The following is a 19,886-nucleotide window of genomic DNA, read 5'->3' as shown; positions in this document are numbered from 1 at the left end:
GAATTAAAGAACTGGAAGATAGATCTGATGAAATCACTCAGAATGCAGCACAGAGATATTAAGAGATAGGACAAATAAAAAAGCAGTTAACAGAGACATGGAGGTTAGAATGAGAGTGCCTTCAGCAAAGGAGGCCAAAGGAGCATACAGAAAGAGTAATGCCATGGCAATGTCACTATTGGGTATTTACCCAAGAGATGAAAAACAGGTGTGCAGAAAGATCTGTGCAAGAGTGTTCTTTGCAGCTTTATCCTTAGTGGCCCTAAACTGGAAATAGCCTAAGTGTCCACCAACAGGAGACTTTACCTCAGGCGTACTACCTCGGTCACAGGTGGTACTGCCTCTGTAGGCCTCTCATTCACTTTCCAGGAGATGTGAGAAGCAAAGAGGTTTTTCCTAAAGAAGCTTTGCCTTTTGTTTTTAGAAGGAATGCCTTCTCAGGCTCAATGTTTATTTCGCTGCCCAGGTTTCAGCTGCTTGGACCCCATCTAGTTGCATATTTTAGTTGGACACACACTAAACCCAGTTGGAGTCATGTTTGTAAAGAAGGAGGAGGAAATAGATATTGGATGCACAAATAGTAGTGTCTAGTATTGAGCACAGGGAGTGAAAGGAAAGCATCAGCTGTATTTATAATATTTATTTTCTAAAATAAACAGATTTGAGTCACATGGCAAAATATTAACAAATATGTTAGACCTAGGTGCTCAGGACTTGGGTATTTATTATCCTTTCTTTGTCCTCTGTTTGAAATATTTCTTATTTTAAAAAGAATAGCACAGAGTAATGGAAGATAATACTCAGAATGTAACTAACAGTGATTCGGAGCCATCTGTTCATTAAAAACCTGGATGACAGAAAAGAGTGCGTATGTTCTTCATGAGTAAATAACATCAAATTTGCTAGGAGAAAAAGGAGACGGGGGACGGTCCACTGCTGGGAAGACACACTGGATGAGGTCACCTTGGAAGTCAGAAGTGGCTGGATATCATGAGTGTGAAGGTCAGAAAGGAGTGAAGATGCCTTCTTTAAGGCTCCTGGCTTTCACCCATCCATGTCTCAGTAAAGGCATCCATGGGAAATGTGAACTTTTTGTAGTGAAGTCAGTATCAAAACTGCACATTTTCCATGAGTCGCTGATGTAGTTGTTACTGGGGAACTGTAGTCAATATAATGCTTTGTCGTATATCTAACACTGAAAATAATGCTTATGTAATATAATAGTACACTATAATCTTGTATAATCTTTCACCATCTTTGATGGCCTTCAAATTATTACAGATTTTATAGATTAAAAAATTATCTACAGGTGACATTCTTATTTTTCTTACATAGCTGCCTGGCATGATGTAAATGAAAGTAAAGATGTTTTCCTGCTGATTCGATTTGGAGCCTTGGCTTTTGACCAGATGAAGTAGAAAGAAACATAGGAAGCCACACTGTGTCCTTTGCCTCCTCCTGGCTGTTTGCCTCCAAATACTGACATTTTTCCTAGAAAATGCTTTCTGCCAGCAGATGGATTTGTACCCCTTTAAAGAAATGAAATCCTGCTGAGAAGATGGTTCTTTCTTAGGTTGCATTTTTTGCTTTTTTCTTTTTCAGTTTGCAGACACAATGGCTTCTATCTAGACTACCAGGGTCCCTCTTCCCCTGTATTATTCGTTCATTGGACCTGAAGCACCCACCGAGGGTCACAGCCAGGTCCCGTTGAACTGCTTACCAGAGATACTGTGATTGCCACTATTTCTCTGAAGTTTTCCATTTTGATATTGGAGGCTGACCTGCTTATAAATTTTCTTAAAGTTTACTGATATCAATATTTCCCTGGATTTTTTCTAACTATTTTTTTTATTTTTCTCTTCTGCCTGTATGGTTTAATGACATGTTATATTTTAATTTCTTTTTCAAACAAATCTAAAAATTCAATTTTCAGTAGAATTTTAAAGAACAGAACTGCATTGTGAAAGCCTCCTAAATGAATCTAGAAATAGCAGAATCAGGTAATTTCTTACTCATGTGTACTAGAAATATATAAAGCTTAGAACTTTAACCTAGACATCAGTTCTAGATTAAACTGCCTTCATATAATTAGGCAGGAAGGGCCTCTGGCTGCATCTACCACAAGACAGTGCTTTTTGAGATTTTTAGAGGAACACGTGTTATTACAGACAATTGGGGATGAAAAACACGGTTATTCTTCTACTTTCCTTCCCCTGTGGCATGAATTGAAAACCCTAAGAAAACAAAGTTGAATGACTTCAGTATGAAGAAAGCCAAAATGCACCTCTTTCTGCCATTAGGACCTGATATGACTCATGGCCACTTCTAGACATGCTTCTCAGGTCCTCCTCAGCCACAGAGCTGGACACAGTAAGGGAGCGATGTCTTCGTTACAAGAAGGTCCGTGTAAATGCCACATAATTCAACATAATTACATGTAACAAGACACGCAGGGCCAGAAGAGGAGAACCACAGGCTCAGCACCAGAGCCTGTAGCTCCTCAGGTCTGGAGTTTCTCCCTGTTTTCAAAAGCAGCACCGAGTTCTGACATAAAATGACATCCAGCTTAAGCACACCTCACAAGCCTCTCCCAATTTCCTACTGAAATACCTCAGAAAAACTAGAATAGGTGAAAATTCATACATGGCCAGTGGAACTGATTTGCAAGGTAAAATGGGTTGCCTCTCCATGCTGTGCCCATTTGCTTGAAAGCAGGTGGGAAGTCGTTGACTCCACTGAGCCCCCAGCTCTGAAACACCAACCAGAAATGGGCAGTCATCTCTGTGCTGTAAGCATCCTGACTTCCAAGGCTGCTGCAGTATTGTTACCCACAAAGGAATAGGGAAAAAGTATTATTAAGAAATAAAAAGTACAATACTGGGATGAAGAATAACAAAATGGATCTTGTAACAGAATATTAACATTTTGTAGTTGTCAGCCCCCAAGTCACCAAATTTGAGGGTTAATATAGTTAAGGAGCATTTCATATACTGCATTCGTAGTCCTCTGCTAATTGATTTGAAAGGAAACAGAAAACAGATTGCACTCTGGAGGGGATTAAGACAAGGATGGTATCTGTTTAGTTTGTCACTCTATACTTAGTGCCTGGTATGTGTTATGAACCCGGTACGTATTTGTGCACTAACTAGATTAATTATGAAGTAAATGGATGATTTTGGAAAGAATTGGAGGTTGGAATGAGTAGGTCATATAGGAGCCAAACTCTATAGGGCCTTCTTTGCCAGGTCACAGAATCTGTATTTGATTTTATAAGTGCTATAGGAGCCACTAAATGTTCGTAAGAAAAAAAAGCAGACAGTGATGAGTGATCATCAATGGCCTGGAGGGAAGAGGGTACTGAGGGCAGGAAGCCAGTCAGTGCTTCTTGGAAGTATTTTAAGTGTACCAAATTTCTGAATCCTCATTAAGAGGGTTTTCCACTTTCTTGAGCCTCATAAAGATGGCTTTTCTTTTAAAATGTGTGCATTAGATTCTACTTCGTGAAGGCTGCAAAAAGATTCTCGTTGCCGACTCTTTGTCCTTACTGAAGAAAATGCACCGGACTCAGATGAAAGGCGTCCTGGTCGACGGTGGGTAAAAGTGAAATAACAATATTCACACTGTTTGCCCTGTTTTGAAAAGAGACAGAGCAAATAGAATCATTTTATGATTCCAAGTGTCTCTGTTTTCTTGTAGAGGAAAACATCTGTGAATCATGCCTTTCTCCTGTTCTTCCATCAGGTAAGATGGTTGGTGGGGAAAAAAATACCAAATATCTGTTGCTGATGGGTGGAATTAAAATTTTGAAATTAACAATGGCTATTTATAAAATTTTATAATATTCAGAATAATCAATTTTGAAGAAAAGTTTCAGCCCACAGTTTATTCAATTTAATGCTAGTTCTGCCATTCTTAAGAGCAGAAGTTCTTCAGGGCTTCTTAAACACAGATGCAGACCCCACCTCCAATGTTTCTGATTCATTGGTTTTGGGATGGGGCCTGAGAAATTGCCTAACAAGTTGGAAATTGCCTTTCTAACAAGGTAATATTGATGCTCCTGGTTTAGGGGCAACACTTTGAGAACCACTGTCTAGAGTAAAACAAAATAATAAACTTACTGTCAACATGTGTACAATCCAAAGAATTGTTTCTATGAAAAAAGTTTGGTAGGTATCTTTCCCTTTTCTTTACACTTTTTCTTTGCTGTTATGTTCTCAGCACCCAAGTTATCTCACAAATCAGTGGAATTGTAATACTTGCCCATCTAATTAGGACTGTGACTCCTTAAAAGACAAGAATTTGTCCATTTAGAGTTCTTGTCTTCATGCATAAATCCAAACCACCTTGATTAAGGATCATTATGACATGAGAAAATTCACATAATTTGAAATTAGAAATTAGCAAAGCCTAGTTGTTTGGATAACAAAATTATTTTTTTAATATAAATTCAGCATAAGGATAACAAAGTTATTTTTATTTTTTTAATATAAATTCAGCATAGAGATGCGCTAAAAGATCCGGTAGGCCCACTCTTTACTTACAATTAAGGGATTGTTTAATAGGGCAGTAGCATGAGAAGTTGTTTCGTATATGTTCTTTTCTAGATGAAATAGGTTTGGATTTTTAAGTGCTTATGTTATGAACTATAATGGGCACAGGAAAAAAAAGTGAGCTTCTATAGTGTTTCAGACAGTGTTTAGTCAGTGTTTTAACAGAGAGAGATCACATGTACCCCCACTGCATGCTTAGATTAAATTCTCAATTTATTCAGCTAAAATTACCAAATTGTACCCAAAATAAGCTGGCCCCACAGAGAAGGAGCAGCTGAGGTGACAGCCTCAAGCAGAGGTACAGTAATATACAAGGTCTTAGTCACAACCTAGCAGATCCAGGACTCGAACCCAGGTCTGCCTCCGAAGTCAGTGAATGTTCTTGGCAGAGGTAGTATGTGAAGAGGCAGAAAGCATTTTTACAAGGCCACAAAATTGATTTCTGCCTCAGTGATATGTGGTATATAAAGTGTGTGGTAGTGCATATACGTGCACATAAAGTACATGTCCTGATTATAATTTTTAAGAATAAATTTTGTTTCTGCTGCAAAACTGTCACCAGATTGTAGTTTTATTAACTGGGATAGAGGCTAAGCCAGTAACCTGTGAATCCCCTAGCAACGAGATCGTAATGTCTAATTTGCATTTGGTGCTGTTGCCCCTTGAGAATGCATTTGTAAATAAACAGTCTTTCAAGAGCAGCTTATTGCTGGAAAATAAGTACAGCAGAACTTTTGATCAAGACCATTACAAAAGCTCCTTGTTGGCTTGTTGCACTGATTTCCCATCCCCAGATGCAGCCAAGCCTTTCAGCCTGGTGGTCTTCCATTGCCGTCATATGTTCCACAAAGAGTGCCTGCCCGTGCCTAACGTGGTGAGTTGACAGCTTGGCAACTTCCAAATAAAGAGAAATTGATGCAATCAGAGGAATGTGCTCAAAATTACAGCCTATCATACTTATGACTCTGTGGGATCTCAGAATTAAAATATAGCAATAAACAAAAGAAAAATTAATTTACCTATTTCTCAAATGTAAAAATATTTAGTACACTTGTAGTAAGCATTATAAAGAAAGGCATAATCATTTAAGTGAATTCATTAGGTAAAATTGATGACTCTTGTGCTTTATCCATGTGAGATACAGTAGAGACTGATTTTATAGGTGGTATAACTTTCTCAACCTGATTTTTACATCATGATGCTATTAATTTTTAGTGTCAAGGCATATGTTCCCCCAGGTCATATTAGTCTTATTTTGCTGTGGGATGCCATCTGAGCCACAGAATAACAACTGGTCTAGACCGAATCCTCTGTGAACCAGAAATAATCATCGCCTTCTCCCCAGCCCCCGACTAATGTTACAGAGAGAAACATACATGTTTTCTAATCTGTTGTTTTTAATTACATTTTTAGAACTCCCCTGTGCAGTTCTGCAACATCTGCAGTGCTAAGAACCGTGGACCAGGAAGTGCAATTTTGGAGATGAAAAAATAGCTCCATTCTGCTTGTCAATCTCTTCCTCACCACTCTTTTTAAGACTCTGTTTTGGCAACAACAGAAGCATTTGTTGACACCAGTGCTGTTAAGAGATTTGTACTTGTTTTTGTCACACTCTATAAAAAAATAAGTTTCTTTATGCCCGAACGATTTCTCATTGCAGTTGCTAAAGAAGATAGGGCTTTTCCCAGGCCCTGAAATATTTGGGCTCACAGTTGACATTTCATCATGTATTTGTCTGGCTCTCATAAGTCTAGGAGGTAGAGGTGAATATTTTAGACCCTACTTAAAACTGTTGAACCATAAAGTGGACTATTGAGAATTAGCCCCAGCTGCCTGAGAGCATGGCAGATGCACCTCACTCAGCAAGCTTCTCCCTGCAGCCTGCTCCTTATTTCCTATCCAGTCCACTGGCAACAGTGCTCACATCTGAGTTTGGCTTTCGTAAAATGTCATCAACTGTAGTTGTGTTCTTGGTAGGCATTTAATGAAACTGTGCAAGTTTTACCCATTTACTAACATCTGGGAATAACACGAGCTGGCTGAGGTCATGCAGCTCTCCATTCACTGATCCCATGTTCTGTGTGTCCCAGCAACTGCAAAGTGTCTGGCCCTGGTAGGTACGCAGCATTTGCTGATTGAATAATTGTTAGCTCTTTTCACTGTGAAAGACTTGCTCTTACTGGACTAAGTAACTGCTGTCTTGAGTTTCTGATCCCTCATAAGGAATAGAAGAGTTTCAGCACCTTAGAATTTGAGGGGTGGTGGTTAGTTTTTAATAGTAGGGAAGATATGAGTGACTACAAAATCTGAGGGTTTGTCAGGAGAAATAGGCTGTCCATTGCCAAAGGATGGCCATAATGAAACTTCCTCTAACCTTCTTAGGGCCTCCTTTTCTCTCATGGCACAAAAAGCATATAAGAAAGGGAGAGAATTTAAACTTGTGAATGTCTTACAGTTATTGATGTCATCTGTCTTTGGTTATAACACCATCCTCTTGTGTTTGTGAAAATGTGAAAAACACACCTTCATTGTTCCTGCTCTCCTAGTCCCATAAACAGGAGTCATCGCAGCTTTATGCTTCTGTCTTTGTGTGGGGAGGGTCAGTTGGCTAATGTGGACTGAGCACAGATCGATTCCCAGACTTACCAAACCATTTACATAAGCGGCATCTCATTTAATTCTCACAGCATCCTCAGAAAGAAGATAGGACATACCTTGGTTTACAGAGGAAGAAACCAAAATGTAGAAGATGCTAAGTCAGGGTCACCTAACTCCGGAATTAAGAAATTAGACGGCCGAGTTCATAAGAAATGCAGTTTGTGTCTTTGAACTGGAGTTAAAAAGAATACATGCTAGTGAACAATGGACATTTTCTGTTAGTCTTAAATATTTAGAACTGTAAGTTTCTTTTGTTGTTATGGCCTAGAATCCTCAGCCCTCCCAGTGTCTCCTTATTCCAAGACTAGTGTTCTTTCTGCTGCACTGCTAGTTTCCAGTTTTTCTTTTTTTGCCAGAGAAACCCTTCTGTCATAAAACATCTCACAAAGAAGACCTATTGAAGCAACTATAAAATGCAGAGCTACTCCACTTATTGGGGAATACGAATGTAGTTGCAAAGTGCATGTTTCATATACTCTCCTTAAAGTTATTTTGTGACACCAGTTTTATTTTGCTTTTATTTTTGGCTAAAAGGATATTATGCTCATTTAAGCATGTTCATCTTTGAGAGCTTATGAGAAGTTCTCAATACATTTTTCATGAATTTGGTTGTTATATTGTTGAATTACCTATTTCAATATAGTAATATGTATTGAGCAATTACTGTGTATCACGCACTGTTGTAAGCACTTTACATGAATTATCTCATTAAGTCAGCACATGAACCCTGTGAAGGTAGGAGTCATCATCATTGTCATTGTCATCATCATCGTCATCATCATTTTACAGATGAGTAAACTGAGGCACATAAAGGTTAGACAACTTATCTGTGATCAAGAAGCTGGTAAGTGGTATGCTACAGCTAGAGTTCAAACCCATGCTGCCAGACTTCAAAGTTCATGACCTTAACCACTACATATTTGATCGTTTTTATTTAAAGTACTAATTTGTCAGTGTGTAGAAAACAAAACCCACTCTAGCTAGCAGAAAGGGATTTATTATAGAGTATCAGATGCCTTAAGGAATCATTGGGAGAGCTGAAGAAACAGACCATAGGGAGAGCTTCCAGGAGCAACTTCCAAAGCCACCCCACAGATCCGGGCTGTGACGAGAACCGCCAACCCCTGCCCCCCACCTCGATCTGAGGAAAGCTGCCCAAGCATTGTGAATCGTTTTTAAGTAAACATTATATAAATAAAAATATACACATTTCTCAGTTTCTTTTCAAGTTCAGTCTCAGTAACTTTAAATTAAGGCATATGTTTACATAAGTGTGTAGGAGATATTTCTTGGTTAAATATTACACTAATTTATTCCGTTTTCCATCATCAAGACTTGGGCTTTTAAAACTCCACCAATTTTGAGAATAACTTCCACTTCCCACACACGCATTCCTGGGACTCTTAGCTGAATGGTGCTCTATAAAATCTGGAAAGAAATGTCTTTTCTCATGTAGTGCATGTTTTGTTATGAGGAGAATCAATGTGATATTAGTAAAGACAAGACAGGAGAGAGAATGAAAAGCTCTTCAGGAGCAGGTCTCCCAGACATAGCCACTCCCCAGTCCTTTCTTAACATTGCAGCCAGAGTGGTTGTTCTGAAATGAAACATGGTCTGTCATTCTCTATCTCCAAACCCTCAGGAATCCCCATGCTCTTGTGTGTGAAAACACTTTCAGCCTTTGACCTATACAACCTGTTGCATTTAACTTTACCACTTCATTTATGTCATTCCCTGAACTCCAGCCATTATAGAATTTCCTTGCAGTTCTCTTTACCTTTGTACTTGCTGTTAGCCTTCATCCTTCAAGATTCGTCTCAGATGTGATTCTTCCCACTCTGACCTCTGCAGACTGGGTAGGAGACCTAGCCCTTGTCCTTACACAGCACCCAGGGATCGATCTCCCTCTGTCACCGGACATTGCAGTCGTCTATGTAGCAGGTACACTCTGTTCACGAACTCAGGTCTGCAAAAGAATACATTTTAAGTCCTCTGTTGAGTCTACATTTTACCCAATGGATGGATAAAAATCAGACTTTTTAATTTATTCAGGGGCCCCCCTTTTCTGGGTTGCCTCTAAGTTTAGGGGCGGTAGTAGAGGTGGTCTCATGCCCGAGTGTGAATGAGAAGGAGGCAGCTGGCCCTCAGTTGACCTTTGCATGCTGGCATTGGCTGAAATGGCATGATCCCTACCAGCCTTCCATCACCTAAACCTACTGCCGGCATGTCTTAGGTGTCTACAGTCCCAGCTAGCCCCGGTCCTCAGTTCTTGCCCTAACCTACCCACAACCCTTCCTGACCACTAACCCTCTCAGTCCATCTGCCCTCTCCCAGCTCCTGCTATGCTACTCTTTGGGCTCAGGAAACTTGTGGATGAATTGCCTTGTGGCTCTGGTGCTGTGAGAAATTCAGAACAAGTTGATCTTTATTGCCCAAAAGTGTGCTTGAGATGCGATGAGGGAGAGGTAGGAAGTTGCTTTGTAAGACTTGTCACCTCTCAAAGGGTGTGGGAAGAAGGGTAACTTCTATTTCCGAAGGTCCTAACTTGCCTGGTAAGTCTATCTCTATCCTGTTCAAATCCCAGAACTCAGCCCTGGGGTATAGGGCAAGGGGCACTTGCTCAGCTCTGTCCTCCCTCAGCTTGTCTCTGTCCCATACTTTTACCCTCCTTCAGTTCCACTATACCCTATACCTAGGTATAGTAAGTGTAAATAAGTCATGGGGGTAAAAGTAGGAGTGGAACTGTCTCATATTATCACATATTATTTTCGGTATAAACCTTGGGCTCTGGTACTCAAAAGGCTGAGGTTCCTGCAAAACTGTTGACTAAATTTTTAAGAATCTATTTTGGAACTTAGAAAACACAATTTAGTTTTCCTTCTCTGCTGAATTGTACTTCCCTACTTGCTGTCTTACAGTGAACAAGGGAGCAATAGCAGAAAGTTCACGGGGAAAAAACAACCCACCTTGATAATTACATCAAAATATCATTTTGCCAAAGTCTATTATAAGTCTCTTTCATACTGTAGACTGTGAGTCCAGCAAGGGCAAGGAATGTATCTTGTTCATCTTTGTATCTGCAGCACATGCTACAGTGACCCAAAATAGGCACTTGACAGTATATGTTGAATGAACAGAAATCAACCCAATCTCTTTCCCCCACCCACCCCCACTTCATTGATACACATACATGGCATGACTTCTAAATGTAGACCTTTCTTGGTGAGCAGTCTCCTCTGCATACCCTATCATCACCTCTGCTTGCTCATATTCCTCCCTCTTGATCCTCCACCACCACCATCAACCAAGTCTTACTTGCCTACGTTCTTCTAGAGCAGGCACAATTTATTCTCAAGTTCACCTTATCTTTGAATGCTCTTTTTCCTCTCTCCCCCATCCAGTCTGTCCTCTTTTCTCGGCAGCATACTCTCTTCTGCATTCTCACTGTCATTGTTCCAGACCCAGATTCTTAATCTAGCATTTGAATGGGTTGTGATCAATTCCTCTCCAGTTTTTCTACCTCCAGCATCCTCGCTGCTCTGATGCATTCTCCACCCGGCTTCTACATTAGTCTTCATTCCAGGCTGATCCAATCAAGTGCCAGATACTTTGCTATTCACAGTGCTTGATGTTTCAATTGGTACATTTTTCCCCATATCTTCAGTTCTCCTTTTCTTCCTCCTCATCAACTTAACTCTGATACACCCTTCAAGGTCCAGCTTAACATCTTAACATCTCCATGTCTTCTTCCCCAACATACTCTGCTCCCAACCTAAACCAGTTTGCTCTCTGACCTCCCATGCCTGTGTCATAGACATAACAAAGCTATTTATTTGATGTATTATTCTCTCTGCAAGTCTTATTTCCTCAAATAATTTGCTCCTCAAAGGAAAGCAATCTCCTAGAATCTCCAAAGGCACATTACAGAAAGGGCCCTCAGTAAATACCCCTTGACACACTGAGCAAGACCTTGTTCTCCCTCTAGGTGTGGGGGGTTCTTCCCTTAGGAACAAGTGTTGGTATATATGGCAGAAGGAGAGTGGAGAGGAGCCTTGCCTGCTTGGGTAGCTTTTATGATTTATCTTTCTTGATATCTGATGGGTGGGGGGGGTACCATCACTGTCCAGTGATCCAGACACAGTCATAGGGCCCTTATCTTCAGACACTATAAATGCCTGACTAGGTCAATGTATTCAAATGAATCAAGCTAAACATTTTTTCCAAAATTAATCTAGCTTTTTGCCTCAGTTTTAACAGATAACCTGTTTTCCCTTTTGCTTTGATGTCGATGTGTCAGTCATATATTTTTGAAATTCTGTCAGGTGCTCTTTGATTAAAGTGATCCTGTATTTTATGATCCAAGCCAGGGCATTTTGAGAGCAAGAGGGAGCGCAATAAAAAACTACTTCAGGATGACAAGTGAAACCAGGACTGTCCTTGGCAATCTAGGAGGTATGGCACCCTTTCTCCAACTCAGTACTAATGGTTTAATGCTAAGTGTAACAGAATGAGAAAAATAATGTGACAAGCCAAAACTGATTAGAGGTTCTGCTTTCTGAGGGAAATGGTGTAATTCATTCACCCAGTGCGGCAGGGGGGCGGGGGGCGGTGTGGAATAAATCTTTATACTGCTCACTTCCACTTCTAGAGACTGGTGGGAGGATAGAGAAACAGGTTGAAGAGGTCAGAAGGGAACACTGAAACTTCCAAACCTCTTCAAATTCCTTGCTGCTAAACAGAGCAAGTTTTTGAATCTTGAGAGTAGCAGAAGTTAGCCCAGAGCCCTGTCTAAAGGGAGGGGAATCAAGAAGTGAGAGTTTTAGAAAAAAATCAGGCCAAGAAATGTATGAACCTGGGTGATCAAAGGAAAGGAAAGATTAATATTCAGTTTTATGTTGCATTGATGCCACACCCCTCCATCTCCCTCAGATGTTCAGTAAAGTCTGCTATGTAAACAGTGTCACCTGTGAGTAGTTTTTTAGGGAAAAGGAGACGCTGTATTCCACACCCAGACCCTAAAGAGCAGAGAGAAGTGAGCCGCCGCAGGAGACAAGAGCTGAAATCCAATGGGAACAGGTGGTCAGAGCCACAGTAACAAGAATATAACAACCCTGGAATTTGCAGAAATGTCAGGAGAAGACCGGTCTTTCCAAAGAGCAATTGGATAAAGGCTTCAAGCCAATTTTATATCAGTTTCTGTGGACTGACTGGACAACCTCAGCCACATCGGGTTGCATACTTATCTCCAAATTTATAAAATGTTGCTATGGAATGCAGATTGTATCTTCGATATTTTAGATAATTTTAGTTCTAAAACTACATCCATTTTTTCACCAGGTTTTTATTCTAATCCTGATTGTATCCTGTTTTATAGACAGAGCAGTGCATCCTGGTTTCTTTGTGATTGTTTTACATCATGTTCTGTGTGTAAATAGGAGGATTTGTAGAAGACACAAATCTGGGTTAAAGGTAATCACAAATCATACAATCAAGAATGAAAATTACCTGTTCATATTTAATGAATTTGGTGAAATTTAATAGAGGTGAAATGCAAAATTCTGTAATTATGCTGAAAAAAAAATTCTTGTTATAAGGATAGGTTAGGAGAGGCTTAGTTAGGAGATCTAATGAAAGGAGAGACCTTGGTAAAAAATCAGGAACATTTTGCTCTGAAATTAGACCTAAGCAGTAATCCCTGCTCTGGTACTTACTAAGCAACAATTTGGGCAAGTACTTAACATTTCTAAGCCTCAGTTTCCTCAAATGTAAAATAGGGCGATGATAATAGCATCTACTTTGGAGGAGGATATGAGCATTAAGTGAGATGTTGCATGTAAAGTGCTTCACTAGTATTAGCACCTGAAAAGTAATTAGCACATAGCAAGCACTTGATAAATACCAGCCTCCAGGACGGCCTCCACGAACCCTCCTGGTACTCACACCCTTCGTAGTCTTCCTTATTGTACCAGGATTAGTCTGTGTGACCAGTAGACCTCAGAAGCAATGGTCTGTCACTTCCAAGATTAGGTTATAAAAGAAACTGCAGCTTCATCTTGGATGTTCATTCTCTTCCTCTCCCTCTCTGATATCACTCGCTCTGGGGGAAGCCTTGCTGTGCACAGTCCCAGGGAGAGCTGCGGTTGGCGAGGAGCCCCCTGCCAACAGCCACATGAGTGACTTTGAAAGCAGCTCCTCCAGCTCCTGTCCAATCAGAGTCTGCAGTCCCACCCAAACTTCAGCCTCCTGAGAGATCCTTGACAGTATTCCTGGTCCTCAGAAACTGTATGAGATAATAAATACCTGTGGCTTTAAGCTGGTACATTCTGGGGTGATTTGTTATGCAGCACTAAATGCCTAATACAGCAAGTACTTAATAATTGTTAGCCTGGTAGCTATTGCTTGTCTACAAATATGGGCCATGAATGGCTGCTAAAAAAATCTAGGGTGACATTTTACTGGACTGTTTGTCCTATACACAGAAATTAGTGTTCTCCATTCTCCAGGTGGGAGCACTTTGTTTATGGTATTTTTTTTTAAAAAGGTATTTTGACAAAGTAGAGAGGAGTAGTTGGGAGAGAGAGAATTTGCAATCATACTACTTAAAAAACAAGGAATTATGTAGTACATTATTTTAAATACATGGAAACTGAGGGCAGTATTAAATTGTAAAACTTAGAGGTTGGTAATGTAGAAAGCGGAAAGGAAAGGGGGGGAGATTTCTTTGATGTTACTTCAGAAATCCAGTCGCTAAGCTTAATCAGTGGACGTTACATCAAGGAAGGTGTAAGCTCAACATCAGAGAACTTTCTAACATCTGCAGATGTCCAACAGCAGGTGAGTGTGTCTCTGTAAAGTCATGACCCTGGAGGGAGAGGGACTGGCTCGAGCCAAGGCTGGCAAACATCTGTGAACTCTGGGTGGCAGGTTAGGGTAGTTGATATCTGAGGCTCCTTTCCCTTCACCACATATATGATCCTCTGGAAACAGGATTTAATCAGTGGCTCTCACATTTTATTTTGGTACTACGATCCTGTACCCATCTGCCCTGTGTCTGAATACCCACGTCTTTGGCTGGCTGCTGAATTCCATGTCATTACAGGGTCCTTCCTGTCCTCCCCCCAGACAAATCCACTGTCTCTTCCATTTGAACATTTTGCAGCTTCCTTTTATTTTTTTGCCAGATTGATCCATATTCAGCTTATAACAATACTAGTTCTTACAGAGCTGTCAATACCTCTTTTATTTTGTTTTTTATATCTTTCCTAAAAGGCAAACAAGTAAGCTAGTGCATAATAATCCCTTATTCTATAGATGGAGTCTGGGTCAGCAACAGGAACAAGCTGCACTGCTGTGCAAAGACCCCGGCCTGAACTTCTGATAAACAGTAGGGGTGCCACCAGCCCAGTCATGATGGATCTCTTTCCAGAATGCCATGTCTTGTCATTTCTCCAGGTATTATTTACCATACTCTTTTCTCTGGTTGCCTGGTATGAAGGTGCCACCAAAATGTATAATTGAGAGTAGAACGGGCTCAAGGACAAAGTTTCTAATTCCAAAATTCTAAAGCGGATGTTTCTAAGAGCTTGGTAAAATATTTATAGGTGATGTTACCCTAATTTAAAGTTCATTTTAATATTGTTAGTTTCTTTAAGATTCTTTCTGCTTCAATAAAGAAACACTTACATGAAAACTTACATTTACATGATATACATCTAATTTTACAGACATTCAGTAGCATGACTTTGCATTAGGGCTCTTTCTTGACAGAAACCCAACTCAAACCAAGCTTCATCAAAATGAAGATTTTATTAGAAGGGTCATAAGTTTGCAACAAAGATGGAGTTGTAGCTGGGCCTTGGGGACTCTGGTGAGACCAGGGCCCTCTCCATCTGAAAAAGAGACCCTCATGCAGTCCGGGGAGACAAGGTTGACTTCCTCGAGGAGTTGCCACCCACAGCTGACTTCCAGAGAAATGGACGGCTGAGCCCAAAGAACCCGTGGCTCCCTGGAGCAGTTTACCACATGGATGGGCAATGCATCAGTATTTGAGCTAGGACTTTGAGGTGCATTCTCACACATTGCTTCTCAGTTGTGAATAATGTCAGCTAAGGAGTGGGGGCCACTTTCTTCCACAAGCAGGAATGGGGTCTGGGCTCAGCTTAGGAATATTGGGGGGGTGGGTAGCAAGAAGGAAAAGAGGGCTATTCCCCCAGATCCCTCCTCCTAGCTGATTCCTGCACATCCTTCAGCTTAGCCATCACATCTTCTGAGTTGCTTTCTCTGCCTTTCCAGATGAGGCTAGCTTCTCTGTCAAGTGGCTCTTACAGGAAACTGAACTTCTCTGAAGAATTTCGAATCCTTGGAATTATTTAATTTTTAACTCCCATGAGATTATAAATTCCTAGAATGCAAAGAATGTCTTCTTAATTCTATCCCCAGTGTCTAGTTAACTGCCTCGGAACATTTATAAAAGCCATCAAATGTCTGTTTGTTGATGGGTGGGATAACAGTGGGTGGACCCTGCATCAGCTCTACTCTACTCAGACCCAAATCTAGTAGCTGAAGGCAAGATGGAGAAGTGTGTTAGCTTCTGTAGAAGCCTAATCCTGGGCTGGTCTTCATTCAGTCTCTCCTTCCTCTCTCTCTCCAGGTGGCTAAGAATAGAGCTATCACCATTGTGGCTTTTACATAGTCCCAAAATGAGTATCAGGCATGATCCTTTCTGTGCTTGGAGATGTTTAAAAAAAGAAAGAGAAGAAGAAAAAGAGGAAGAAAGGGAGTAAGAAGGGGAGAAGGAGAGGAAATACTGGTCTTAGAATTCGGAGGTCAAGGAGTTTTACAGTGTATAATGAAGAAAACCATCTCATGAGCTGTTATTTTTTGATGATAGAGAAGTTATGTTAAGGGGCTCACTTTCCTTAAAATTGCTATTTTCTGGAGCCTCTGGATTTTCTAGGTCCAAAATAACTCAGAATTTGCCCATCTCCTTTCTGTGCTTACAAAGCACCTTGTACATTTCTCTGGCATAGAATATCATGGTTACCTAAGTATCCATTTGCTCCAGTAGGCTGTGAACTCTGTATCCCTCAGGGCCTGTTGAAGAGTTTTTCAAATTGTCAAGGCTTAATAAATGTTTTGTAGGTAGATAAATGAATGGACAAGAGCAGCTCTGAAGAAGGCAATGCCACCAAAGATAGCTGTGTGCCTTCTGTCTGCTTTTAGATGACCCTTTATGTGCTTGTACCTTCAGGCAGAGTTAGGATGCTCCTTCAAGTTCACTTCTATCTGACAGGCGCATATATTGTCTCCTGTAATCCTTATAATCATCCTCTAGGTATGTGCTTTTATCCTCATTTGACCAAGATGCTGACTGAGACCCAAAGAGCTGAAATGATGTGTCTAAGTTGGAAAGTGGCAGAGTCAGGAGTTGTAAGCAGGTCTGTATCACTCTTTACCATGCCAGGCTCTACATTTTCATGCTGTACCTTTTTTCCCCACCCAATCAGTGTGCCATCCTGTGATGGGAATAAAATGAAGAATGAAAGCTAAAGAGTGACCTGTGCTTCGGCACCCGACAAGGTGCTTTTGCACACAGTTGGTTCCAATAATGCTCCCAAAAGTTGATGTAAATGCTCCTAAAGGTTGCAGGCACAACTTTGCTGAAGGCCGGCTGTTTCTAGTCCTCTCATTTTGGGAGGCCAATTCCAGAAGCAGGCTCAAGCAGGGGAAAATCATTTGGCCTCATGGTCATCCAAAAAGTGCTCGTGAAATTGGCACTTTCCCAGAAGCGCCATTGTATTTGATGTATAGCATGGAAGAACCACAAAGAAACTAAACTATTGTTTGTTTTCTAGCTTGTTTTCCTCTTTACACCTCAATAGCAGCCCCACTCCTGTCTGAAATATCTCTGATTACCAGCCACATAACCTTTAGATGTCCTGGTATTCAAGGCTGCTCTCTTAATACATAGTTAGGATACTCCTTCAAAGTCACTGGGAGATACTGGATTGCACTTTTCTTCCCAAAGTGCCTACAATGTCTAATAGTCATTTAATATAGAAAGATGACTTTAATAACAACCTCAGCAGCCTGGTCACTAGCAGCATCCTCAGCTAAGATTTTATGAATATAATTTTTCTTTATGTTCACAAATAATGGAGACTTCATTTTTTCAGTAACAAATGGTGAAGTTCCTAAATGGAAAAAACATGCTGGCTTCCAGAGACTTGAGCTAAGATTTATCCCAGAAATGCATTTACAGTCCACCTGAGGCACAGCTCAGGGGAAAGAGCCCTTCTTTTCCAGTGATTCTAAAAAATTCCCTATATTCACTGTGATTGGCCCAGCTTGGTCCATATGCACATGTGAAAGAAGGGAGCCGACTCCATCTCTGTGTTCATGCAAAAGAAAGTTTTATTCTACTCATTCCTACAGGTTTTTATAGCATACAAGGTAGTCTCCTACATGACTGTTTTCAGGTATTTCAGGGAGGGTGTATTTTTTCTAAAGCCATAAGGTGTGATTGCATGTCTTTGATCTCAAGGGACAATGTCTTTGGGGCTAGACGGGAGACAGCAGGAGCGGGAGACAGGAGCACGGAAGGAGCCCGGCGACTTTACCCTTATCTGCATTGGTGCCTGCCTTCAGGCACGCAAAGCTTTGGCCTTCTCCCAGCCTGGTGCCCACCTTCAGGCTCCCAAAGCTTAGGTGGCTGCCTCCCCGTATAACCTATCAAGCCAGGGAACCTTCCGTGTCTCCACATGCACACACTTGGAAACATTGAACAGAGTCACTCCCATCCAGATCACACAGACTGAGAGTGGGGAGGAGACTGGGCATGGGAGGAAGAGTTAAAGTGAATTTTTTAAATACACTTAAATAATACATGTAAACCTATTTACCGGGGGGTGGGGGTGGGGGGACTTCCCAAGAATTTTCCACCGTCTGTATGTCCCCACATTTATAAGATTACTGTGCTCTAGGTACTTTGCTGTGCAGTAGGGTTAAAAGAGTTTCCACCCTCAAGAAACATATATTAAGCAAAGAGTTTCTATCAAGCAGGATCTGATCACGTAAAGAGAACTAATACTTTTAAAGGGCTGACAGTCTCCTCAGGATGATAGCACAAACTTGCATAAAGCCCTCACACCAACGTAGCAAGAGACTTCAGAAAGTAACTGGAGGAAGCATTCTAGTACTAGCATTTCAAGTCAAGAGATGCTGATTTCACCCTTTCAGAGCTAAGAAAGGGAGTAAATCCTGTGGGCCTGGAAAGGAGGCCCTGCAAGGAGAATATTTTTCCAGGTTATCGGACCAATGGGCTCTTGGCTGAGACAGAGAAATCATTTTTTAAACCCATGACCAAATTAGAAGAATGAGAATCAAGAGATTAAATTGGTTCAAATATGAGGTCCAAGAGGATGGAGTGAGATTTGACTCCGAAACCAGAGACCCGAGAAATGTGGAGTAAAATTGGCTGTCCAGGAACTAATGCCTAAGGTAGCCCCACTGTCACGATGCCCCTTTCTGGGCGTCACAGGGCTGCTGTGGTGTGTGGGGTGGTATGGGACTATATTCAAACATACATGAAAATAAAGAGAAGATTATAAGGAACACTTGTGTATCCATCATCCAACTTCAATAATTATTAGCTCATGGCCATGCTTGTTTCAACGATACCCTTATCCTCCTCCTCCTATGCCACTGTATAACTTTAAAGCAAATCCCTCACATCATATCGTCTCATTCATAAATACTTAAGTATATATCATGAAAAGATAACTTTCTTTAAGCCGTAACTACTGTCTCATCATATCTAAAAAATTAATAATTTCTTGTCATCAAATATCCAGTGTTCACATTTGCTCGATCACCTTACAAATGTTTTTTAAAGTTATTTTCTTCAAATCAGGAACGTAATAAGGTCAGAGTGATGTGTCTTAAGTCTTTTACTCCATAGCTTCACCCTCCCTGTCTTCCTTTCCAGTTGGAATTTCTTCTTTGCTAGTGTTTCAGTAGACTTTGTTCTAATCATAAAAGCAATTTTGTTTTCATTGAAGAAAATTGGGAAAATGCAAAAGTGCCCCATGTAATCACCCAAATCCCAAGGTAATCAACTTTTTTTTTTTAATTTTGTTTTGAAATAAATTCAAAGTTACAGGAACAGTTGCAAAAACAATACAAAACCCATACACAGCATACCCTGACCCCCCTCCCCCGATACCCCGATCCATCAACTTTAACATGCTGTCATACCACCATTTCTTTCTTTCCCTCCCTCCCTGCCTCCCTCCCTATCTATCATCCATCATCTATTGCTCTGTCTTCTGAACATATGAGAGCAAGCTGCCCACATCCTTGAACAAACACTATAATTCACATATACATTTCCCATGAACAAGAACATTCTTTTATGCAATCCCGTTAAACGCAGCTAAGAATTTCAAGAAATTCAACATTGATACAAAGCTTAGATTGTATATTTCCTTTTTTTCCCCCTTATGTCCCAACTGTGTCCCTTTGAGCTTCCTGTCCTCCATCCTCAGATCCCATCCAGGGTCATCCTTGGCATTCAATTGTCATCTATTTAGACTTTTTTTTTTTTTTTTTTTTTCAATTGTGGAAACATATACAGCCTAAATCTTCCCATTCCACCCCCTCCCTAGCATTCCATTAGTG

The 19,886-nt window shown here is 40.7% G+C and overlaps 1 protein-coding gene across 5 annotated transcripts in view; it reads left to right on the top strand.

Annotated features, from left to right (window-relative positions):
* VPS41 (VPS41 subunit of HOPS complex) overlaps positions 1-11,621 on the top strand; it is a 194,022-nt gene extending 182,401 nt beyond the window's left edge. For all 5 annotated transcript variants that reach the window (XM_037837118.1, XM_037837116.1, XM_037837117.1 and 2 more), the window contains 4 exons: positions 3,491-3,590; positions 3,697-3,741; positions 5,345-5,424; positions 5,964-11,621. In XM_037837118.1, the coding sequence (XP_037693046.1) occupies positions 3,491-3,590; positions 3,697-3,741; positions 5,345-5,424; positions 5,964-6,044 (306 nt within the window). In that variant the 3' untranslated portion in view covers positions 6,045-11,621. The remainder of the gene's footprint in view (positions 1-3,490; positions 3,591-3,696; positions 3,742-5,344; positions 5,425-5,963) is intronic.
* The last annotated feature ends 8,265 nt before the right edge of the window (positions 11,622-19,886 follow it).

The sequence above is a fragment of the Choloepus didactylus genome, chromosome 5 (assembly GCF_015220235.1).
Source record: "Choloepus didactylus isolate mChoDid1 chromosome 5, mChoDid1.pri, whole genome shotgun sequence".
In the NCBI taxonomy this organism is placed as follows: Eukaryota; Metazoa; Chordata; class Mammalia; order Pilosa; family Megalonychidae; genus Choloepus; species Choloepus didactylus.
Note: the sequence above shows the minus strand (reverse complement) of the source record. Positions and strands in the feature narration are given on the sequence as shown.